The 24,345-nt window shown below is 38.0% G+C and overlaps 2 protein-coding genes across 2 annotated transcripts; both read right to left on the bottom strand.

Annotated features, from left to right (window-relative positions):
* Positions 1 to 10,789: 10,789 nt before the first annotated feature.
* On the bottom strand, positions 10,790 to 13,185 carry LOC120635974. Its single transcript, XM_039907186.1, has 2 exons — positions 12,006 to 13,185; positions 10,790 to 10,950 (listed from the first exon to the last, which is right to left on the bottom strand). The coding sequence occupies exons 1-2, from the start codon at positions 13,183 to 13,185 to the stop codon at positions 10,790 to 10,792; spliced, it is 1,341 nt and encodes a 446-aa protein (XP_039763120.1).
* A 3,293-nt stretch (positions 13,186 to 16,478) lies between these two features.
* On the bottom strand, positions 16,479 to 18,838 carry LOC120635973. The gene is made up of 2 exons (XM_039907185.1): positions 17,566 to 18,838; positions 16,479 to 17,530 (listed from the first exon to the last, which is right to left on the bottom strand). Exons 1-2 carry the CDS (start codon positions 18,836 to 18,838, stop codon positions 16,479 to 16,481), a joined length of 2,325 nt encoding a protein of 774 aa, XP_039763119.1.
* Between the last annotated feature and the right edge of the window lie 5,507 nt (positions 18,839 to 24,345).

Raw genomic sequence — 24,345 nt, 5'->3', positions numbered from 1 at the left:
CGTGCGGGGTACAATATTGATATGATATTAAAAAAATACCATTAATAAATAACATAATAAAAGACCACCACTTTTATAGAGACATAACGCCACTGTGTGGCGCCGCCATCAGACTCCTTAGACTCGGTACTTTGTCGTCGCACCTTCGCCCCATATAGTAGTGGCGCGGCGCGACGGGCCTAATGTGTTAGTGAAAAAAAAAAAAAAAATTAAACTTATTGTTATTTTACAATATCTTCTAATATAAATAAGAGTACTTTGTAGTGGTACGTTTTTTTTTGTTTATATTTTTTTTAAACGGAACCTAAGTGCCCGGCCTGCGGCCGGGCACCCGTCTTATTCATGTTCTAACCTAACCTAACCTATCCAAACCTTTTAAAACTAGTTTGGATTCCTTTAGACCTAAGCCCACCGGCAACTACGACTAACTAAACACTGATCTAGCTATCTGGCTTTCATCAGTGCATCAACAGCAGCATAACTAGTATTAAAATAGTAATGAGTTTTTATTAATGCACTAGCCGTTTCCAGCCCGCTTCGCTGGGCGAATTGAAAAAGGAAATAAATTACATTTTATGTTTCATTTTTATTTATTTTTTTCATATTTTTATTATTCTCCTTTTTTTTATTTTTGTATGAACATAAATAGGCCCCGCGGATAGAACTGTAAGCATCGATATTGTTTAGACTTACTCAAATTCCAAATTCCATCGATTTAGCCTGTATCTTTCATCCAGGTGATTTTTCTCACTAATATTCATTGTAACTTTCAATGTGCAATCATTATAACATTTCCGTGCCTTTCTTCCAAAAATTCATAATAATTGACATGAAGAAAAAAATTTGAAATGAGCATTGAAAGTTTAAGTTAAAGTCAATATTGCAAGAAGTTGAAATCTGTCTAGGTTCAAGTGCGACGAATTTTCTGTTAACTAAAATTTTCTCCGTGACATCAATTTTTTATAGAAAATTAATTGTGCATGTTTTTTATGAATTCTATTGGAATAAGTAACTAAATTTCTTTTCCACATCTCATGTGCTTGGAACATGCATTCATTTTAATCTGTTACATTTCCGCGATCCCGCAATAAAAGAATTCGTCGGTTATGTAGTCTGCAAAAGTAAAATGAATGTAAAATTCTTAGTCCGTTGATTGGATAGCTACATGTAAAGTTAAGTTTTTGAAACCTCTCAATGACTTTTTCTCCGCTGCCAAAAAGACGATTGTTGTAAGGAAATACACGAATATCCCTACATACACGAAGATCCCCACCAAATTTGGAGTCTGTAGAAGTTACAGGTTAGAAATAAAAATTTTAGATTTTAACACCCACCCCCGCAATTCCTGTCGGAAGTAGACTTTATTGAAATCCATTTTGAGATGTTCTTTATGTGAATAATAAAAGATTCCTACCATATTTAGAATTTTTAGAAGCTATATTTCGAAATTGAAATTTTTTATTGTTAACACCCACCCCCGCGAACCTTATTGGAGGTGATTCATTGTAAAATCCGCTCGAAGATCATTTTTATATTACATATAGAACACTCTCACTAAATTTGGATTCTATAGGAGCTATCGCTTGGAAATTGAAAATTTTCATTGTTAACGCCCCCGCAATCTTCAATTTTTAAAATTTGTTCATAAATCATTTTTACATCACTTATAGAAAATTCCTACAAAATTTGGAGCTTGTAGGAGCTTTAGCTGGAAAATTAAAAATATTAATTGTTAATACCCACCCCCGCAACCCCCTGTGGGGTGAGCTATCGTAAAATTCGTTCATAGCCTATTTCTACACCTCTTACAGAAGATTCCTACCAAATTTGAAGTCTATAGGAGCTATTGTTTAAAAACGGGAATTGTTCATTGTTAACGCCCCCGCAATCCCCTTTGGGGAATGAATTTCTTAAAATCTATTCATAGCTGACCTCTACATAGCAAAAGTAATATTCCTACCAAGTTTCACGTTTCTAAGTCTTATGGTTCCCGAGATTTCGCGGTGAGTGACTATATAGATGGGAATTCTTCGATTATCATCGAAATTTTCTTACATACAAAACTTTCTCCTGACAATTCTGAAGATAAAAAAAAGCCCAATTGGTCCAGCCGTTCTCCACTACCGTGAGTAGATTCTTAGCTGAATGTAAAAAACCATAATCCGTTTAATACACTCTGTTGAAATCCATGAAAACAAAAGAATCAAGAGAAAATGCTTATCTTTTGTTTTTATTAGCGGGATAAATGTTCATAAAAGTAAAACAGCAATAAAAAAATGAAGGAATGTTGGAATTCAAAAAATAGATAGCCATAAACCAATCGAATGGTGGTAGTTTCATGTCGATACGATCAGTGGTTTAGGCGTGATTGAGCCTCAAACGAAGACCATTTTCATTATATATATATATAGATATATTCACATTAAATCTTGAATCTAAAGTCTAAAGGAATCAAAACTAGATTTAGGTTAGGTTAGGTTAGAACATGTATATGAGGGGTGGGTTCAGTTCAGTCAAAATTTATATATTATTTACTATTATTTATATTTGAATGAGAATGAAAAATAGCAATTATTTTGAATAGTTCTCAGAATGAGACAGACGGGTGTGGTAGGGTAAAATCTCCAATTTAAAGTTCCCTTATTGCGTATATGTTATATGTGTTTGCATAGTACTTTACTATAATGGTAAGCGGTTCGTGTAACGACCTTGCGCGTCTATATTTACAAGTGTGTGGGCAGTTCGTGTATTGATTATTCGATACTTTTGAAATATTTATAATTCTCAAACTCAACTCTATGTCATTACCAGTAATTGTACTGGTACTTGTATAGGATAATTATAAAAGTATAGTGTGTGCATCTAATCAACCACCACTGGCACCAGACCCTCAATGCCCTTAAATTTTACCTCGTTAAAATATTTGAAGTGTACTCATTCCGATTACGAGGCCTCGTAAGAGCCCCGTATCGTTATTTTTCGTCACTACCTACCCCTACCTCCCCGTGCCGGGAGGGGGTAATTTGCGCGCCTGCTGCCTTCCTTGGATGTGGTAGCAGTTGCTCAGGCTCCCTCACCGGAATCGAACCCTGATTCCCCGTTACCCGCGACAAACAATTGTAGTCGCAGAAACTCATTCCGATTACGAGACCTCGTAAGAGTCCCGTATCGTTATTTTTCGTCACTACCTACCCGTACCTCCCCCCCCGTGCAGGGAGTGGGTAATTGGCGCGCCTGCTGCCTTCCTTGGATGTGGTAGCAGTTTCTCAGGCTCCCTCACCGGAATCGAACCCTGATTCCCCGTTACCCGCGACAAACAATGGTAGTCGCAGAAACTCATTCCGATTACGAGACCTCGTAAGAGTCCCGTATCGTTATTTTTCGTCACTACCTACCCCCCTACCTCCCCCCCGTGCGGGGTACAATATTGATATGATATTAAAAAAATACCATTAATAAATAACATAATAAAAGACCACCACTTTTATAGAGACATAACGCCACTGTGTGGCGCCGCCATCAGACTCCTTAGACTCGGTACTTTGTCGTCGCACCTTCGCCCCATATAGTAGTGGCGCGGCGCGACGGGCCTAATGTGTTAGTGAAAAAAAAAAAAAAAATTAAACTTATTGTTATTTTACAATATCTTCTAATATAAATAAGAGTACTTTGTAGTGGTACGTTTTTTTTTGTTTATATTTTTTTTAAACGGAACCTAAGTGCCCGGCCTGCGGCCGGGCACCCGTCTTATTCATGTTCTAACCTAACCTAACCTATCCAAACCTTTTAAAACTAGTTTGGATTCCTTTAGACCTAAGCCCACCGGCAACTACGACTAACTAAACACTGATCTAGCTATCTGGCTTTCATCAGTGCATCAACAGCAGCATAACTAGTATTAAAATAGTAATGAGTTTTTATTAATGCACTAGCCGTTTCCAGCCCGCTTCGCTGGGCGAATTGAAAAAGGAAATAAATTACATTTTATGTTTCATTTTTATTTATTTTTTTCATATTTTTATTATTCTCCTTTTTTTTATTTTTGTATGAACATAAATAGGCCCCGCGGATAGAACTGTAAGCATCGATATTGTTTAGACTTACTCAAATTCCAAATTCCATCGATTTAGCCTGTATCTTTCATCCAGGTGATTTTTCTCACTAATATTCATTGTAACTTTCAATGTGCAATCATTATAACATTTCCGTGCCTTTCTTCCAAAAATTCATAATAATTGACATGAAGAAAAAAATTTGAAATGAGCATTGAAAGTTTAAGTTAAAGTCAATATTGCAAGAAGTTGAAATCTGTCTAGGTTCAAGTGCGACGAATTTTCTGTTAACTAAAATTTTCTCCGTGACATCAATTTTTTATAGAAAATTAATTGTGCATGTTTTTTATGAATTCTATTGGAATAAGTAACTAAATTTCTTTTCCACATCTCATGTGCTTGGAACATGCATTCATTTTAATCTGTTACATTTCCGCGATCCCGCAATAAAAGAATTCGTCGGTTATGTAGTCTGCAAAAGTAAAATGAATGTAAAATTCTTAGTCCGTTGATTGGATAGCTACATGTAAAGTTAAGTTTTTGAAACCTCTCAATGACTTTTTCTCCGCTTCCAAAAAGACGATTGTTGTAAGGAAATACACGAATATCCCTACATACACGAAGATCCCCACCAAATTTGGAGTCTGTAGAAGTTACAGGTTAGAAATAAAAATTTTAGATTTTAACACCCACCCCCGCAATTCCTGTCGGAAGTAGACTTTATTGAAATCCATTTTGAGATGTTCTTTATGTGAATAATAAAAGATTCCTACCATATTTAGAATTTTTAGAAGCTATATTTCGAAATTGAAATTTTTTATTGTTAACACCCACCCCCGCGAACCTTATTGGAGGTGATTCATTGTAAAATCCGCTCGAAGATCATTTTTATATTACATATAGAACACTCTCACTAAATTTGGATTCTATAGGAGCTATCGCTTGGAAATTGAAAATTTTCATTGTTAACGCCCCCGCAATCTTCAATTTTTAAAATTTGTTCATAAATCATTTTTACATCACTTATAGAAAATTCCTACAAAATTTGGAGCTTGTAGGAGCTTTAGCTGGAAAATTAAAAATATTAATTGTTAATACCCACCCCCGCAACCCCCTGTGGGGTGAGCTATCGTAAAATTCGTTCATAGCCTATTTCTACACCTCTTACAGAAGATTCCTACCAAATTTGAAGTCTATAGGAGCTATTGTTTAAAAACGGGAATTGTTCATTGTTAACGCCCCCGCAATCCCCTTTGGGGAATGAATTTCTTAAAATCTATTCATAGCTGACCTCTACATAGCAAAAGTAATATTCCTACCAAGTTTCACGTTTCTAAGTCTTATGGTTCCCGAGATTTCGCGGTGAGTGACTATATAGATGGGAATTCTTCGATTATCATCGAAATTTTCTTACATACAAAACTTTCTCCTGACAATTCTGAAGATAAAAAAAAGCCCAATTGGTCCAGCCGTTCTCCACTACCGTGAGTAGATTCTTAGCTGAATGTAAAAAACCATAATCCGTTTAATACACTCTGTTGAAATCCATGAAAACAAAAGAATCAAGAGAAAATGCTTATCTTTTGTTTTTATTAGCGGGATAAATGTTCATAAAAGTAAAACAGCAATAAAAAAATGAAGGAATGTTGGAATTCAAAAAATAGATAGCCATAAACCATCTAGGAAAAAGTTCGCATCGAATGGTGGTAGTTTCATGTCGATACGATCAGTGGTTTAGGCGTGATTGAGCCTCAAACGAAGACCATTTTCATTATATATATATATATAGATATATTCACATTAAATCTTGAATCTAAAGTCTAAAGGAATCAAAACTAGATTTAGGTTAGGTTAGGTTAGAACATGTATATGAGGGGTGCCCGGCCGCAGGCCGGGCACTTGGGTTCAGTTCAGTCAAAATTTATATATTATTTACTATTATTTATATTTGAATGAGAATGAAAAATAGCAATTAGTTTGAATAGTTCTCAGAATGAAACAGACGGGTGTGGTAGGGTAAAATCTCCAATTTAAAGTTCCCTTAGTACTTTACTATAATGGTAAGCGGTTCGTGTAACGACCTTGCGCGTCTATATTTACAAGTGTGTGGGCAGTTCGTGTATTGATTATTCGATACTTTTGAAATATTTATAATTCTCAAACTCAACTCTATGTCATTACCAGTAATTGTACTGGTACTTGTATAGGATAATTATAAAAGTATAGTGTGTGCATCTAATCAACCACCACTGGCACCAGACCCTCAATGCCCTTAAATTTTACCTCGTTAAAATATTTGAAGTGTACTCATTCCGATTACGAGGCCTCGTAAGAGCCCCGTATCGTTATTTTTCGTCACTACCTACCCCTACCTCCCCGTGCCGGGAGGGGGTAATTTGCGCGCCTGCTGCCTTCCTTGGATGTGGTAGCAGTTGCTCAGGCTCCCTCACCGGAATCGAACCCTGATTCCCCGTTACCCGCGACAAACAATTGTAGTCGCAGAAACTCATTCCGATTACGAGACCTCGTAAGAGTCCCGTATCGTTATTTTTCGTCACTACCTACCCGTACCTCCCCCCCCGTGCAGGGAGTGGGTAATTGGCGCGCCTGCTGCCTTCCTTGGATGTGGTAGCAGTTTCTCAGGCTCCCTCACCGGAATCGAACCCTGATTCCCCGTTACCCGCGACAAACAATGGTAGTCGCAGAAACTCATTCCGATTACGAGACCTCGTAAGAGTCCCGTATCGTTATTTTTCGTCACTACCTACCCCCCTACCTCCCCCCCGTGCGGGGTACAATATTGATATGATATTAAAAAAATACCATTAATAAATAACATAATAAAAGACCACCACTTTTATAGAGACATAACGCCACTGTGTGGCGCCGCCATCAGACTCCTTAGACTCGGTACTTTGTCGTCGCACCTTCGCCCCATATAGTAGTGGCGCGGCGCGACGGGCCTAATGTGTTAGTGAAAAAAAAAAAAAAAATTAAACTTATTGTTATTTTACAATATCTTCTAATATAAATAAGAGTACTTTGTAGTGGTACGTTTTTTTTTGTTTATATTTTTTTTAAACGGAACCTAAGTGCCCGGCCTGCGGCCGGGCACCCGTCTTATTCGTGTTCTAACCTAACCTAACCTATCCAAACCTTTTAAAACTAGTTTGGATTCCTTTAGACCTAAGCCCACCGGCAACTACGACTAACTAAACACTGATCTAGCTATCTGGCTTTCATCAGTGCATCAACAGCAGCATAACTAGTATTAAAATAGTAATGAGTTTTTATTAATGCACTAGCCGTTTCCAGCCCGCTTCGCTGGGCGAATTGAAAAAGGAAATAAATTACATTTTATGTTTCATTTTTATTTATTTTTTTCATATTTTTATTATTCTCCTTTTTTTTATTTTTGTATGAACATAAATAGGCCCCGCGGATAGAACTGTAAGCATCGATATTGTTTAGACTTACTCAAATTCCAAATTCCATCGATTTAGCCTGTATCTTTCATCCAGGTGATTTTTCTCACTAATATTCATTGTAACTTTCAATGTGCAATCATTATAACATTTCCGTGACTTTCTTCCAAAAATTCATAATAATTGACATGAAGAAAAAAAATTTGAAATGAGCATTGAAAGTTTAAGTTAAAGTCAATATTGCAAGAAGTTGAAATCTGTCTAGGTTCAAGTGCGACGAATTTTCTGTTAACTAAAATTTTCTCCGTGACATCAATTTTTTATAGAAAATTAATTGTGCATGTTTTTTATGAATTCTATTGGAATAAGTAACTAAATTTCTTTTCCACATCTCATGTGCTTGGAACATGCATTCATTTTAATCTGTTACATTTCCGCGATCCCGCAATAAAAGAATTCGTCGGTTATGTAGTCTGCAAAAGTAAAATGAATGTAAAATTCTTAGTCCGTTGATTGGATAGCTACATGTAAAGTTAAGTTTTTGAAACCTCTCAATGACTTTTTCTCCGCTGCCAAAAAGACGATTGTTGTAAGGAAATACACGAATATCCCTACATACACGAAGATCCCCACCAAATTTGGAGTCTGTAGAAGTTACAGGTTAGAAATAAAAATTTTAGATTTTAACACCCACCCCCGCAATTCCTGTCGGAAGTAGACTTTATTGAAATCCATTTTGAGATGTTCTTTATGTGAATAATAAAAGATTCCTACCATATTTAGAATTTTTAGAAGCTATATTTCGAAATTGAAATTTTTTATTGTTAACACCCACCCCCGCGAACCTTATTGGAGGTGATTCATTGTAAAATCCGCTCGAAGATCATTTTTATATTACATATAGAACACTCTCACTAAATTTGGATTCTATAGGAGCTATCGCTTGGAAATTGAAAATTTTCATTGTTAACGCCCCCGCAATCTTCAATTTTTAAAATTTGTTCATAAATCATTTTTACATCACTTATAGAAAATTCCTACAAAATTTGGAGCTTGTAGGAGCTTTAGCTGGAAAATTAAAAATATTAATTGTTAATACCCACCCCCGCAACCCCCTGTGGGGTGAGCTATCGTAAAATTCGTTCATAGCCTATTTCTACACCTCTTACAGAAGATTCCTACCAAATTTGAAGTCTATAGGAGCTATTGTTTAAAAACGGGAATTGTTCATTGTTAACGCCCCCGCAATCCCCTTTGGGGAATGAATTTCTTAAAATCTATTCATAGCTGACCTCTACATAGCAAAAGTAATATTCCTACCAAGTTTCACGTTTCTAAGTCTTATGGTTCCCGAGATTTCGCGGTGAGTGACTATATAGATGGGAATTCTTCGATTATCATCGAAATTTTCTTACATACAAAACTTTCTCCTGACAATTCTGAAGATAAAAAAAAGCCCAATTGGTCCAGCCGTTCTCCACTACCGTGAGTAGATTCTTAGCTGAATGTAAGAAACTATAATCCGTTTAATACACTCTGTTGAAATCCATGAAAACAAAAGAATCAAGAGAAAATGCTTATCTTTTGTTTTTATTAGCGGGATAAATGTTCATAAAAGTAAAACAGCAATAAAAAAATGAAGGAATGTTGGAATTCAAAAAATAGATAGCCATAAACCATCTAGGAAAAATTTCGCATCGAATGGTGGTAGTTTCATGTCGATACGATCAGTGGTTTAGGCGTGATTGAGCCTCAAACGAAGACCATTTTCATTATATATAGATTAAAGTATAAAATGGCCTTAAGTATTAAGTATATAATGTATTAAAAGAATATAATTTATTTAAGTTTATAATGTACTTAAGTATATATTGTATTAAAAAATATAATGGACTTAAGTATATAATGTTTTTAAGTATATGATGTAATTAAGTACATTATGTATTTCGGTATATAATGTTAATAAGTATGTAATGTATTTCAATCATTGGTTTTAAGTATATAATATTTTTAGGTATATAATGTTTTTTAGTACATACTGTACTTAAGTTAATAATGCACTTAAGTAAGTACTATAGTTAAGTAAATAATGCACTAAAGTATAAAATGTACTTAAGTAAATAATGCACTTAAGTATATACTGTATTTAAGTATATAATGTACTTACTTAAATAATGCACTTAAGTCTATAATGTATTTAAGTACATAATGTACTTATGTTAATAATGCACTTAAGTATATAATGTACTTAAGTAAATAATGCACTTAAGTAAATAAGTCAATAATGAACTAAGTGTATATCATGTATTTAAGTAAATTTTTAAGTATATAATGTATTTAAGTACATACTGTACTTAAGTAAATAATGCACTTAAGTACATACTGTACTTAAGTTAATAATGCACTTAAGTATATAATGTACTTAAGTAAATAATGCACTTAAGTAAATAATGCACTTAAGTAAATAAGTCAATAATGTACTGAAGTGTATAATGTACGCAAGTATATAATCTATTTAAAGTATATAATGTATTTAAGTAAATAATGCACTTAAGTATATAATGTTTTTAAGTATATAATGTACTTAAGTATATATTGTATTAAAGTATATAATGGACTTAAGTCTATAATGCAAAAAAGTATATGATGTATTTTAGTTAATTATGTACTTATGTATATAATGTACTTAAGAAAATAATGCACATAAGTATTTAATGTATTGAAGTTTATAATATACTTAAGTATATAATGTATTTTAGTATATAATGTACTGAAGTAAATTATGCACTTAAGTAAATAAGTAAATAATGTACTTAAGTGTATAATGTACTTAAGTATATAATGTAAGTTATATGGTATTTAAGTAAATAATGCACTTAAGTATATATGGTATTTAAGTAAATAATGCACTTAAGTATATAATGTATTTAAGTACATAATGTACTTAAGTAAATAATGCACTTGAGTAAATAAGTCAATAATGTACTTAAGTGTATAATGTACTTAAGTATATAATGTAAGTAAGTATATAACGTATTTAAGTTAATTATGTACTTAAGTTTTACCGATCCTATTTTGAACAAGATATGAACGCGGAGTAGACGCCTTCCTTATAACTTCGCCCCTGGTTTTCTTATCCTGATCATAAATGATTGCTTGATCCTCCGTTTCCAATACGGGTAACGCTTTAGCATCACTATCATAATACATTTTGTTCTTCATCTGTTTATTAACCATATAATTATATTCATTTATACTAACAACTTTTGGCTTTAATAAACAGGGATGAACAGGTAATCTACAATTTAGTCTTCAACCCATCAAAAGTTGTGCAGGAGAACTCAAGTTGGTATCACGTGGTGTATTTCTATAGCTAAGTAGGTTAAGATAGAAATCACTGTTACTATTTACTGATTTCACTAGTAACTTTTTTACTGTTTGAACTGCACGTTCACTTTTACCATTTGATTGAGGATAATTAGGCGATGAAGTCACGTGATTAAATTCCCATTCATTCGAAAACTTTTTGAAATCACGGCTAGAAAATTGAGCCGCGTTATCACTTATTACGATTTCTGGGATTCCGTGCCTGGCAAAGTTTTCTCGCATAGTAGTTATTACAGATCTTGAACAAATATTTTTCAAATCACTGACTTCAACAAAACCTGAATAATAATCGACTAGAATTAAATAATACTGCTTCCTATACTCAAAAATATCAGCACCAATTTTATTCCATGGTAGTCGAGGAATCTGCACTGGAAATAAAGGTTCTTTACTTTGCGTATTTGAGTTCTCCTGACAGACTTCGCATCGCTTAACATATAACTCAATGTCGTTTGAAATACCAGGCCAAAATAAAACTTCGCGCGCATGCCTCTTGCAACGATCTATTCCAAGATGGCCGTCATGAACAATGTTTAACATTTGGCTTCTTAGGGAATAAGGAATTAATATTAATTTATTTTTAAAAATAATTCCGTCTACAACAATCAGTTCATCACTTAAAGACCAATAAGCCTTTAAATTATCGGGCATATCAACTTTGCGTTTTGGCCATCCAGATACAATATATTCACAAAGCTGAATAAGATCGTTATCTTTTGAAGTTTCTGTTCGCACTAAACTTAACTTACTTGCAGACATTTGAACATGATCGAACAAGAGATTTACTTCATACATTAGTTTCTCATCCAATTCACTTTCAAAAGATTCTGCAAGCGGCGCACGCGACAAAGTGTCCGCTATGTACATATATTTACCGGGTACATATTTAATAATTAAGTCATAACCCTGCAGCCGAAGTAACATTCGCTGCAAACGCACTGGGTTAGAGACTAAAGCTTTCTTAAAAATACTCTCTAACGGTTTATGATCCGTTTCTACAATTACAGATTTTTTTCCAAATATATATTGATGGTATTTTTCACAAGCGTACACTATGGCGAGAAGCTCTTAGACTTATCTATAACTATACTATATGTACCGGGAAGGCAGCCTATGCCACGGAATAAGTTATCATAATATGAAAGATTTATATCGTGTACACGCTTTACCAAACCTAACTCCGTGCAAGTTTGCCTTCCAAGAACACTTTGACAGCTAATGCTCGCTACAGCAAACTTCAATTTATATTGGTGGTATTTGTGTTTATACCACCAATTCAAATCACATATTCCTTTTATAGGAATAATATTACCACTGTATGACTGAAGTTTGACATTAGTCTTTCTATTTATTACACTGATATTATATCCTAACAATAGAAATCTTTCGAAAGAAATAACATTTATGTCGGCTCCCGTATCCAGCTTAAATCTTTCGACGCCATACTCACCAGTCAATGTTTCAAACCAATCCTCCGCATATCTACGTTGCGAGGTGTTCGCTATCATTGATATAAAAAACGACTCGCCACTATCACTATCGGAATTTACCCCGTCATTCTCCGCATAAACATCGATGTCGTAAACTTTTTTAGCACGATCACTACACATCCTGGCAAAATGATTTTGCCCACCGCATAAATAGCACTTTACGCCCGCCGCAAAACACTGAAATCGCGATTCGCAAAACTGCCCACAATGCTTACACGCCGCTGCTGCTCGGGTTTCCACCCGACCGGCGGCATGACATCCGCGGCGAAGCGCGGGCGAGCCGCGCGCCGCACGACTTCCACTGCTGTACGCGTTCCATCGCCGGCTGCCAGAGGCGCGATCTCCGCCGCGCGCTTCCACCGCATCGATGGACGCTCCCCTCGAGCTACCTGCACGAGTTTCTAGCTGGCGCGTGCCATCCATTGAAACTTCGTCGGCTTGGCATATTTTTATCGCCTTTTCCAAAGTTAGCTCGTCCGTACGCAGTAAGCGATCTCGAACGACCGTATTTCTTATGCCACACACGATTCTATCTCTGATCAACTCCTCTTCCAGCAATGAAAACACACAAGTTTTAGTTAAAAGCTTCAATGCCGTGACGTATTGATTTATCGATTCCCCCTCAACTTGGTTTCTTGTGAAAAAGTTGTATCTGGCTAATGTAATATTCGACTTCACACCAAAGTAGCTGTCAAACTTTTTCAATAGAACTGCAACGTCATCGCGATCGGTTTCCTTTTCGAAAGTAAACGTTTGATAAACATCAAATCCGTCCGATCCTATTAAATTGATCAATAAGCTAGCTTGTACTGCTGGGTCTTCCTTATGCATTCCTGCAGCTTTTATGAATAACTAAAATTGTGTCTTCCATTTCTTCCACGCGTCAGCCCGGGTGACTGGGCTGCCATTCACACTGAGTTCCGGCGGGGGTCTTGCATGCTCCATTGCGAATAAATATGCAATCCACCGTTTACTACTTTTATTATAGTAAATCAAAGCAAACACGGCACTATATCAACATTAACTTAATTAATTTCACACCGCTGCCGCCATGTTATGTTAATGAAACACGTGTTGGATGACAACTACTTTATTATCAAAATACCCACAACAGGTACCATCTCTTCTTCAGGGATTTCTTCCATATGGCCTTGTGACTCATATTGACGCAAGAACTGACAATATTTCTCCTTAAATTCAGGGTTACGTGCGAATTTCTTCTCCATCTGAAGTAAACGCCTGATAGCAAGAGGTTTGGAATCTCCGAGGTTTGTTGTATATTCATCTTTAAACGGTAAGCGTACTTCATACGTTCCATTTTCATTACGTGTGTGTGTTTCTTTATAGTGATTTTCACATTTCTGGTCTAGTATAGTTAAGGGTTTATCCTTTAGTGATAGTTCTTCGATCTCCCAAAATTTTCTTAGTAAATGATCAACATCAACTAGTGTAGTGTTAACAGTGATATGGTGCTCAGGAAGGTCAACCGATGATTTAGTACTTCCCGAAACTAACCAACCAATTCGTGTGTTTTGTGCTATGAGAGATCCGTGTCGGTGTAATCCTTCTTGCAAGATTGTGGCATAAGCATCAGCTCCCAGTAATACGTCAATTTGTCCAGGTCGATTAAAGTGAGGGTCGGATAGTGAGATACTAGTGAGACCTGGCCATATTGTTGTGGTAAATTGTCTGGTGGGTAGCAAGGTAGTAAGCTCGGGAAGGATGAGAGCATTAATTTGTATCACGTGTTGTGAATCTAGGTGAAAAAATATCAAAGAGGACTGTATTATGTGATTTGACAGCGTGGTTTCCGATGCCAGTAATCTGAACTTCAAATGGTTTCTTCGTCAAGCCTAAAAGTTGTACAGCTGACTCAGTTATAAAAGAAGCCATAGAACCTTGATCAACTAGTGCTCGGAGGTAAGTAATAACTCCATTCTTATCTTTGATTCCAAGTCGAGCAGTAGCCAAAACAACGAGGTTATTACTTTTTTTTTTTTTTTTTTTTTTTAAACGAGGAGGAAAAAATCCCTTCGGACTTCTCCTTATGGCAGGGCATGTCCGACTTGCACGGACTAAAACAACCCCCCCTATCTGCCAGGTCTGCACGGAACCGCTGGGCATTACTTCATGCCGACCTTCTTTAAGTGTTTTCTCTCTTTTCCTTCTCATCTCTTTCTCGTTCCTCTCTCCTCACCATAATGTTTCTTAGCATTTGTGCATATTTTTGCCATTCCTCTTCACTGGAGAGCATGCGCGCTATCAGACTCTGGGAGTCTACATTACTACTCGCTCCCTGTGCTACGGATCTCAAGTCTGTGCAAGCAGGACATTCAAAAATAGCATGTCTTGGGGTGTCTTCCTCTCCACAAAAGTAGCATTCCTCTCTTGGAGCTTTCCCAATTGCGAAAAGGTAGGTGTTGAACACCCCGTGGCCACTGAGCGCCTGAGTGATCCATCGGTCCACCTCTCCGTGCTTCCTGTTATGCCACTTCTTAAGGTCCCCAATTAACTCCCTCGTCCAGGCACCTTTTCCCGCTCCAACCACTCTTTATCCCATTCCGTAAGGACATTGCCCCGGACTTCTAGTGGCGTAAATTCTCTATCCCTGTACAGCTGGGCACGTTCTCTTATCATTTTATTAATGGGAATAAGCCCTGCAATCACAAGCACAGCATCTGTGGAGATTGTTCTATACGCTCCACAGATACCTATCGCCATTCGTCTCTGGACCGCTTCAAGTTTTTTCCGGTAGAGTTCTATCTTCATTGCACCCTCAAAAATTGGCGCAGCGTAAAGGATAACGGAATGAGCCACTGATGCCAGAACTCTTCTTTTGCTTGCTCTGGGACCTCCCTTTGTCGGCATAAGTCTATGCAACGCATCCGTTAACTTTTGCGCTTTTTTGGCTACCTCCTCAATGTGTTTTTTTAAAGTTGAGGCATTTGTCCAGCCATACCCCAAGATATTCGATATGCTCCTTTGGAGCTACTGTCGCATCTTCGATTTGGAATTTTATAGGGTCTAGCTTCCGCCTCTCGCTAAAAACAATTGCTTCAGTCTTCTCTGGTGCTAAAGACAGTTTTTTCTCTCGCATCCACCCATTGAGTCGTTCCAATGCTGTATTTGTCCTAGTTACGAGGGTTTTCTCGGTCTTAGCTACGACAACCAATGCCAGATCGTCTGCAAGGCCCACCAGTTCCTCGTGTTTAATCTTGAAGACCCCGTCGTAGAGGATGTTCCAGAGAGTTGGACCGAGAATCGACCCTTGGGGTACCCCGCAGCTAACTTTTATAATTTTCTCCCTTCTCGTGTTATCCCTAACTTTAATGTATCTATCCTCGAGATAGCTGCCAACCATGTTTTGAATGTATCCAGGAAATTGCCTCTTTCGAAGTTCTAGGATTATTTCCTTCCAAGAGGCAGAGTTAAAGGCATTTCTTACATCTAGACATATTAGAGCACATAATTTTCTAGTTCTCCGTGTACCCAGTTTCGCTTTCAAGGCGATTTCCACGACTTTTTGTATCGCCATTATCGTGGATCGACCCTTTCTGAAGCCGTACTGATGGCAAGAGAGACCACCGTGATCTGGAAGCAATTCCTCGATTCGATTTAGGAGAACTCTTTCCATCAGCTTTCCATAGCTGTCTAGCAAGCAAACCGGCCTGTATCCAGTCGGATCGTTTGTTTGTTTTTTTAAGAAGCACAAGGGTAGCTATCTTCCAGGCTGATGGGAATATGCCTGATGTAAAGGCTGCATCTATTACGGTCTTCACTTTTTCAGGAATGACCTCAATTGCAATTTTTACCAACTCTGAGCATATGAGATCAGGCCCTGGTGCCTTTTTCAGCTTAAGGCTTTGGGCTGCTTTCATTATCTCCTCTATAGCAACATTTACTTTTGGGGAAGCATCGGATAGAATTCGACAGAATTCATTATGGGACGGAAACAGCACGTCGACCACAGATGTGATTAGGTCCATATTAAGGCTTGGAGGACTACTTCGCAATTTTTTAGTTACTATTTTGTAACCTAGGCCCCAAGTATCCCTATCCACTTCATCACAAAGCTCTCTCCACTGTCGTTCTTTTGATTTCTTTATCGCCAGTTGTAATACGAGTTAAGCAGACTTATACTCTTCTCTTAGTTTATTTTCTGTTTGGTCCATCTCAACTATACCAAAGTTATTTTTACCCTTTTTTCGCCTTTGCCGAGTATATTTTCGACGGCACTTTGTGCAGATCTCTCTTATCTCCCTAATTTTTTCGTTCCACCAATAAACGGGTGCTTTCTTCCGTAATCCCTTTTTTGGCATCGCTTTATCACAAGCTTTTCTAGTGGCAGCTACTAATTCATCTGGTGTATTAATATATTGTTCCTTCAGAACACATTCAAACACCGGCTGATCTAGTTTGTCAAGTCTCCATCCTATTGGCCGTGGTGTGGTCGGTTTCAATTCCTTTTGGAGTATATGGAACTTTATATATCTGTGACCACTCAAGCTATCTTCATCAAGGACTTGCCATTCCGATATTTTGTGTGTTAGGCCTGGGCTTACAAAGGTAATGTCTGGAGTGGAATTCTTACTGCCTCTTTGAAACGTTGGCGAAAACCCCCTATTAACTATGTTCATGTCTGCACTCGCGAGAAGCTCCATAATAAGACGTCCCCTAGCATTTTCGGTTTTAGTGGACCAAACGTTCGATGCCGCGTTGAAGTCTCCAGCCACCACTATTTCCCCACGCTGTGACTCAATACTTTCAAATAGCTCACTAACATCTTTTTCGAACTCCTCATATCTATTGTTAGGCGAGAAATAACAACTATATACCGTAAGTTCAAACACTTTCATCGCGATAAAGCCATTTCCTCGAGCTACTACCTTGGTTTGGATGCTGTTGTTGAATATGACCAGTGATACATCTCCTCTACAGTCCGTTACCCAGTCTCGGGCCTCCAGTATCTTTCTATTCGGTTCTGCTATGATAGCTAAATCAATTTTATGTTCTTTTGCTGTCACTGCTAACAGATCATGGGCGACTCGCGTTCTGTCGAGGTTTATTTGTAACACCTTTATATCAGAGCCTAGCGCTCTACTTCCAGCTTCTACTCCCCGTTTTTTGGCCTCACGTTTCGTATTCCAGGCACATGTTCTTTCCAGGCTGGACAGCTCTTTGATCAAATTTGGTGGTTTAAATCATCTCTACCCTTGTCCTTGCATATAGCGCATGTCCTTTCGTACTTGCAGTCTTTGGCCTTATGTCCTTCAGTACCACAGTTATAGCATATTCTGCTTCGATCATACCCTGGGCAGCCTATTGAAATATGTCCGTACTCGAGGCACCTGAAGCAGCGCTTCTTATGCACTACAAGCGCAACTGAGACCCTCATCCATCCAATCTTGATCTTTTTTTCTTCTGCTAGTTTTTTGGCTTCCTCCGTCGGCAACTCTATTATAGCGGTCTTCACTTCGTAGCTATTCTCCCAGAAACTCTTAATGCGGAACTCTTTCACTTTCTGTCGTAGTGCTTCCTCTACTTCTTGTTTTTCTACGGTGACGTCAAGTCCCCGTATTATCACATCAGCTGACTCTTTTAATGCCCTAAATGTTAAATTAGGACATATTTCTCCAATTTTCTCCCTTATTTGAGAGGCTCCTCCTTTTTTCGCATCTTCCAGCTCAAGAAGTATGTCGCCTTTTCTTGTTTTTCTAACCTTTGTAAAAACAACTTCCTCTCGGGATAGTCCCAACTTCACTTCTTTTAGAACACTAGCATAGTCACGATTTTTGACTTCTACTAGAAGTGCTTCGGGCTTTGCCATAGGTTTTTTCCCTCTTAGTTTTCTACCTCCTGGGTTTTCACTTTCTTTATTCTGTTTGTCTGACCGATTTGGTACCTGAGCATTCTCGTTGTTGTTCTTCTTGTTCGAAATGGGGTTCTCTTTATTTTTTTCCTTCATCTGTGTTGCATAGGGCAATTTTTTCTCCTTTTGTCGAACTCGCTTTCCTTTGGATTTAACTTCCTTCCAATCAGTTTCCGTGCCTAAGTCATCATCCCATTCTAATTGTTCCTTTTCACCTCCAGAAGAAGTGTCAGTCTCCTTACTCGTTGGTGACTTTTTCCGTTTCCACTCTCCTCTTATTCTAGGCGTGCTTGCCATTGGCGAGAAAAAAGTAAGAGGACTGACGTAAGGTGGTCGTTTGTATTGCAGCCCTTCGTCGCCAGTAGATATTCCGTCTTCTGTCTCCTTTTGTTCTGATTCGGTCAATGTTCGTGCGTGCTTCGAAGTTTTAGGTGGCGTGCGTTGAAGCAGCCCAGACCTAGCAAATGGCTTATCACATTTTGGCAAAACGTCGCCCCCCCCAGAATACGAGGGGCAGCCCCTGTCAGCCAAGACTGTCAGGGGGCGGGATTCCCCAGCGCTATTTTCAGCGCCGGAACCCGCCTGGGGTAAGTATTTTTCTTGTCGTGCTTCCATGTTTAACTATCTCTCTCTCCTACAACTCTTCAAGGGAAACAGCCGCCCAATGTGGAACAGACGCTGACCAGACAGCCGCTCGCTCCGAGTACAGACGCTGCCTGGATTTGTTTTGCTTGCTTTTGGTCCGCGCTGAGTATTTTATTTCCCCAGTTCTCGCCAGATGAATCTGGTAAGGGATTTCCCCTATCCGCCAGCCGGGGACGCGCCCGATGGGAGAGCAGCCAACTCCACACGGGACCAACTCCACACGGGGTTACTACTAACTGACACTTTCATAATAGTGAGCTCCGTAGCTGGTTTGCAAGAAGACTCAACCTTCTCTTCTTCACCTTCAACCACTGGCTTAGCAACCAGCTGATTTTGTTGGCATAAAAGTGTGTGATGTTTACGGTTGCAAATACGGCACGATGTATGTTGTCTACAATTTTTGATGGAATTACCTTTAACAAGACAGTTAAAGCAAAGGTTATTGTTTTGTACGAAATAACGACGCTGTTCAATCGTGAGTTGTGAAAAAGTTGTGCAGTGGCATATATAGTGATTCTTAGTGCAGTATGTACATTCGACTCTTAATGGATTTAGGTTTTGAGGGAGGTGCCAAGGGCTGCGTAGTAGATTCCTTTTTGTGATTAGTGTGCACCATTTCTATTGCTCGAAAACGTCCCTCCAGATAAGATGACAGTTGAATATAGGTAGGTAGCTCAGTCGATGAACCTAAGGATTGTTCCCAAAATTTGTGAGTTTCGATGTCTAACTTGGAGACTAGGAGATGAACGACCAAAGGATCCCAGGAGGAGGTATCAATTTCTAAATTTGAAAGACTGTTTTGTATCGAGAAGATCTTTTAACCCTTTTGAGCATTCTTTCGTTAGTTTCTTCTGGCCAAGTAATCGACCTAAAATAGTATTCACAATAATTCTCGGATTGCTATATCTATTTACTAAACATATCCAGGCATTGGAATAATTAACCGCTGTTATATTAAAATGACGTAACAGTTGCTCAGCTTCCCCTTTCAGACTTGTTCGTAAATAGTGATGTTTCTGGATGTCACCTAACATTGGATCACTATCCACTAGAGAAGTAAACATGTCTTTGAAATATATCCAATCTCGATAATTTCCGGAAAATGTGGGTATGTTTATTTTTGACAACTTTGAGGTAGAACTTGAAATTTGTGTCGATATAACGGGTTTAGTACATAGACCGATTTTTTCCTTTAAAATTGTTTTAAATTCCAAGTAACACTCTTCTATTTTATCATATATTTCCTTGCTACTTTTCTTGTCTTGTTTTGATAAATCATCTTGTGATAGTATATTTCTATTCTCTTTCCGAACTTGTATAAAATAATCTTCTAAAAGTTCTTTTCGCGTTTCTAAATAACTAAGTATATAACGCGACTGCGAAGTCTTCTTAAAATTGATATATAATCGGTTTACTGATTCATATAACTCTTTAAGTAATGAAAGAGCAACGTTCTCTTCACTGTCCGACATAATGTTCGCAAGGTGTGTTCGTAAGTAGAAACAAAGAACTTGTAAAATTTTCGAAGTTCACTGAAGTTAAAATGTCTATGTCCAAACCGTAGTAAATAAACTAAGTCCGTTCACTAATGAATTTTTTCAAAGTCTTTTATACGCGTAAGTCGTAGAATACTGATAATGAGTTTTTCTAAGTCCGTAAATCACTAAAATATACTAAGTCTTTGAACACTTCGAGTTTTTAAAGTCTAAATTCGAATTTACTTACAGTTTATCCGGCTAACGAATAGGACCACCGCACTAATAAAACACTGCACAACACTGTTTGAAACCTTTTTTTATTGGTTGCATTATATCTCGTCTTATAGTTCTCGTTGAACAAGTCGTTAGCGCGACATTTTAGACTAGTGGTGCCATCTAGGTAACGAATTGTCAAGGTTAATTTAGAACTAGAGGACGACATTTGCCTTGTTATAGCATATTTATGTATTATATTTAAGATGTGTGAACAATGCACATAAGTATATAATGTATTGAAGTTTATAATATACTTAAGTATACAATGTATTTTATGTACTTAAGTTAATAATGTTTTTAAGTTAATTATGTACTTAAGTATATAATGTAAGTAAGTATATAATGTATTTCAATCATTGGTGATAAGTATATAATATTTTTAAGTATATAATGTATTTAAGTACATACTGTACTTAAGTAAATAATGTATTACTTAAGTATATATGGTATTTAAGTAAATAATGGCTGACACACTATCGTTTGCCTTGTTAAATAGTCTATAAGTATTCAGGGAGGTGCGTTAGAAATGTACCATACATATAGGTGGTTAAAGAAAAAGTTAGCGGGCGATAATACAAATCGTTTTAAAAGGGACATGTAACATTAACTGAAAGGTATTTTGTACATGTTCAGTAACACGTTTTTTAAATATTGGTAAACTATTAGTGTTAACGATTATCTCAGGTAAATTATTGTACAGCACTCACGAGTTCTTGTATTTATATAGCTAATGGGAGTGTGAAAGTAGTCAGGCTGCCTTCAACGCGCAAGTCAACTACGTCTGCAAGACAGAGCACCAATCGTGCAGTTTAAATAATTTTAATAAAAGGGCTTCAGTTCCTGAGAGCAGGGTAAAAAAGCTTGGAAGGGAGAGATGGCTGCTACATTGGCGTGTCTGACGGGAAACCTTAAGAGATGCTTAGATGTTTAGGAAGCTAGTACATAATATAAGGCAGCTCTCACCGCCAGGCTCTTAGTAAGGAGGGAATTGAGTTGAGCTATAGAGATCGCCGTAGAAATGGTTCGGAACCCCGATAGTGTCCCATATGGAGATTAGCTGGCGTCAGTTTTGTGACAAAGATCATTTTTATTTTTGTCATATGCAATGAGGAAGGATATCATTGGCATAGCTTGCAGATGGCAGCCGTCAGGGAGGTCAGAACAAATAAGCTCTGAAGTATAAGATTCCAGAGGGAGGAGCCGCACACAGAGCCCTGTACGCATCCTTTAGTCATTGTCCTGAGGATTTGACAGTCGGAGAAGTTAATCTGTTACCGTCTACCATGTTTAAGGATTATTTTCAAAAAGGCTAGTTGTTTTACCACAAAAATTACGGATGTTCTGCAAGAGTTGCCATTGTATGGCAATTACTGCCTTTAATAAGTTACCTGACAACTTTATTAGTCTAAGAATTACATTACTAAATACTATAATATTAAAACTAAACTTATTAACTATGCTCGGCCTATTTGTGGCTCGAGCTTCCTAGTCTAGGTCTTACAATTAATTCCCACAAGAAGCGACGTAAAAAAGGTATCGCATCACGATTCACAGCTAGCCGTCGGAATTTTGACATGATGCGATACGGCCGCTTCTTGGTAACTAGGTATACTATGGCTATCCCGTGGGTATGCCTACGTAACACAATATTGCAGAGTAATTAAATGATGATTTGATAACTAACAATAAAACTTAATAATTAATAACAGTCAATTGCGATTTTTTTTTCAAATTAAAACTTATGACATATGTACATGCTATGTTTTTTTAATGACTTATTTTGTATGATGGATTATATTTGAGTATTTTTGACATCAATTTAGTTAAGACTTCTTATCTCTTCTTATCGACTTAGAGAGAGTATTTTTCCAATCTGCAAATAAAGAAATTGAAATTTTATGTTATCAATTTAGTTTGACCTAAACTTTGTGTCATTATTATCGTGGAAAGAAGAACAGGACTTCTCAGCAGACAGCATTAAACCCTCACCTAAGGCTTAACAATACTAGATACATTAAGTGCTGCCCCACAAGCGAGGGAGTCACCGCTAGTCTGAATGAATATTGTGAGATTTATCTGTGGTTAATTATCTTCCTTGCTGTTACGATTGCTATTCCTTCTGCGCGGTGGATGCTGGATTTTATTTCAATCTTCATAGTGGGCACCCATCCAGTTACTGACTTGGGTCAACGCTACTAGCCTAGTATGTTTTTGACGGCCGATTGGCGCAGTTGGCTGATACCCTGCTTTCTGGCTGTAAGTTCGATTCCCAAAACTGAAAGATGTTTGTTGTTGAACATGATTGCTTTTCAGTGTCTGGGTGTTTATCTATATATTCCATTCCTCAATATTAATCAGTTATCTTGGTACCCAAAACACAACTTACGCTTTCTTTGGGGCTAGATGGCAATGTGTGTTGTGTTATATCAAAAATTGGGAAGAGAAAGGTTCATTCAGAGTTAGTCCCCGAGATGATCATTTGCGATTGTCAAAATTCAAAAAAATATTTAAAATTCAAAATTCATTTATTTCAAGTAGGCCTAATACAAGCACTTTTGAAACGTCAAGTCTGTCCGTGTGTAGTGACTCTACCACCGGTTCGGAAGGCAGATTCTACCGAGAAGAAGCCGGCAAGAAACTCAGCAGTTGCTCTTTTCCAACATCAAAAATTTACATTTTATATTTTAACATTCATTTTTCTATCTTGTGAGAGATGAAAGCGGAGCCGGATGCTTCCAAGCAACCTTGTCATTAAGAAACTCATCAATTGTATAATAACCTCGCTGTAATAAATGTGTTTTAACACATTCTTTAAACTTATGGATTCAATGTTGACACTGAAAGTACGAAATAGTGAATTGCAAAAGCAAGAACAGATATATTATTCGCTCACACCTCGGTTTTCGTTTTATTATGTAGCAAAGATAGCAGTATCTTTTACATATTCTGTTCTTAATATCATAGTTTTTATAATTGGCAGTACCGAACCATCTAACTAAAAATAAATGCAGTACAGGTGTCATACACTCAGCCGACACTGCCGAATTGCACGACACTTGCACCTCGCGGACACGGCGTGCGGGAAGCCCGGACCAAGAAACAAATTGATTTGTAATAAAGTGTGCCGCAGCGGCGCGCGCACCGCGCGGGGCGGACGCGGCGGCCGCGGACTGGCGCCTGCGAAGTGCGAGCTGCTGTGTTCCGGACGCAGCCGCGGAACAGACCTGCCGCGGAGCCCTGAGCTCGGAGCTGGCCCTGAGCCCGCTCGGCTGCAGCTGTCCGCGCTGTGCACGCACGGCGGTTACGCATAGCGCAGTAACCATACTGGCTCGAGGGTCAGCGCTGCCGCCGCGGCTGGGCCGCCGGTCCCCCGCCGCACTCCGTGCCGTGCTGCCGTGTCGTCCGCGCTGAGCTCGCGCCCGCGCTGGCATACAGTGCCGCGGACTAACGTCGCGGCGGTAAACGAATTACGAGTGCGTCAGACGCTTTACGATTTTTGTTAAGCTTTGTTTGTATAAGCCAAATTTGATCAAAACTTTGCGTGCGTTTTCTTCACTGGCGCATTACATAACTGATTTCGACAAGTAATTTCACTTCGTTCGTGTAAGTAGGCCGAGGGCAGTGTATCTTGAGAGAACATATCAGATATCATTTTAATTGCTATCGAGCTCGCAAGTGGCGGCGTGGCCATAGCACGCGTCTCCGGCTAGCGCACGGGAACGC

The sequence above is a fragment of the Pararge aegeria genome, chromosome Z (assembly GCF_905163445.1).
Source record: "Pararge aegeria chromosome Z, ilParAegt1.1, whole genome shotgun sequence".
Taxonomy (NCBI): Eukaryota; Metazoa; Arthropoda; class Insecta; order Lepidoptera; family Nymphalidae; genus Pararge; species Pararge aegeria.
This window is presented reverse-complemented; position numbering and strand designations above follow the sequence as displayed.

Bases quoted from the DNA above. Each gene is read 5' to 3' on its own strand.
- LOC120635974 (XM_039907186.1), bottom strand. From the start codon at position 13,185: ATGCATAAGGAAGACCCAGCAGTACAAGCTAGCTTATTGATCAATTTA. The intron at 10,951-12,005 runs CATATTATGATA...CGCCTAATTATC, and splicing joins TGTACACGATATAAATCTTT to CTCAATCAAATGGTAAAAGT.
- LOC120635973 (XM_039907185.1), bottom strand. From the start codon at position 18,838: ATGGAAGCACGACAAGAAAAATACTTACCCCAGGCGGGTTCCGGCGCT. The intron at 17,531-17,565 runs GTAGAGATGATT...ATTTGATCAAAG, and splicing joins CGCTATATGCAAGGACAAGG to AGCTGTCCAGCCTGGAAAGA.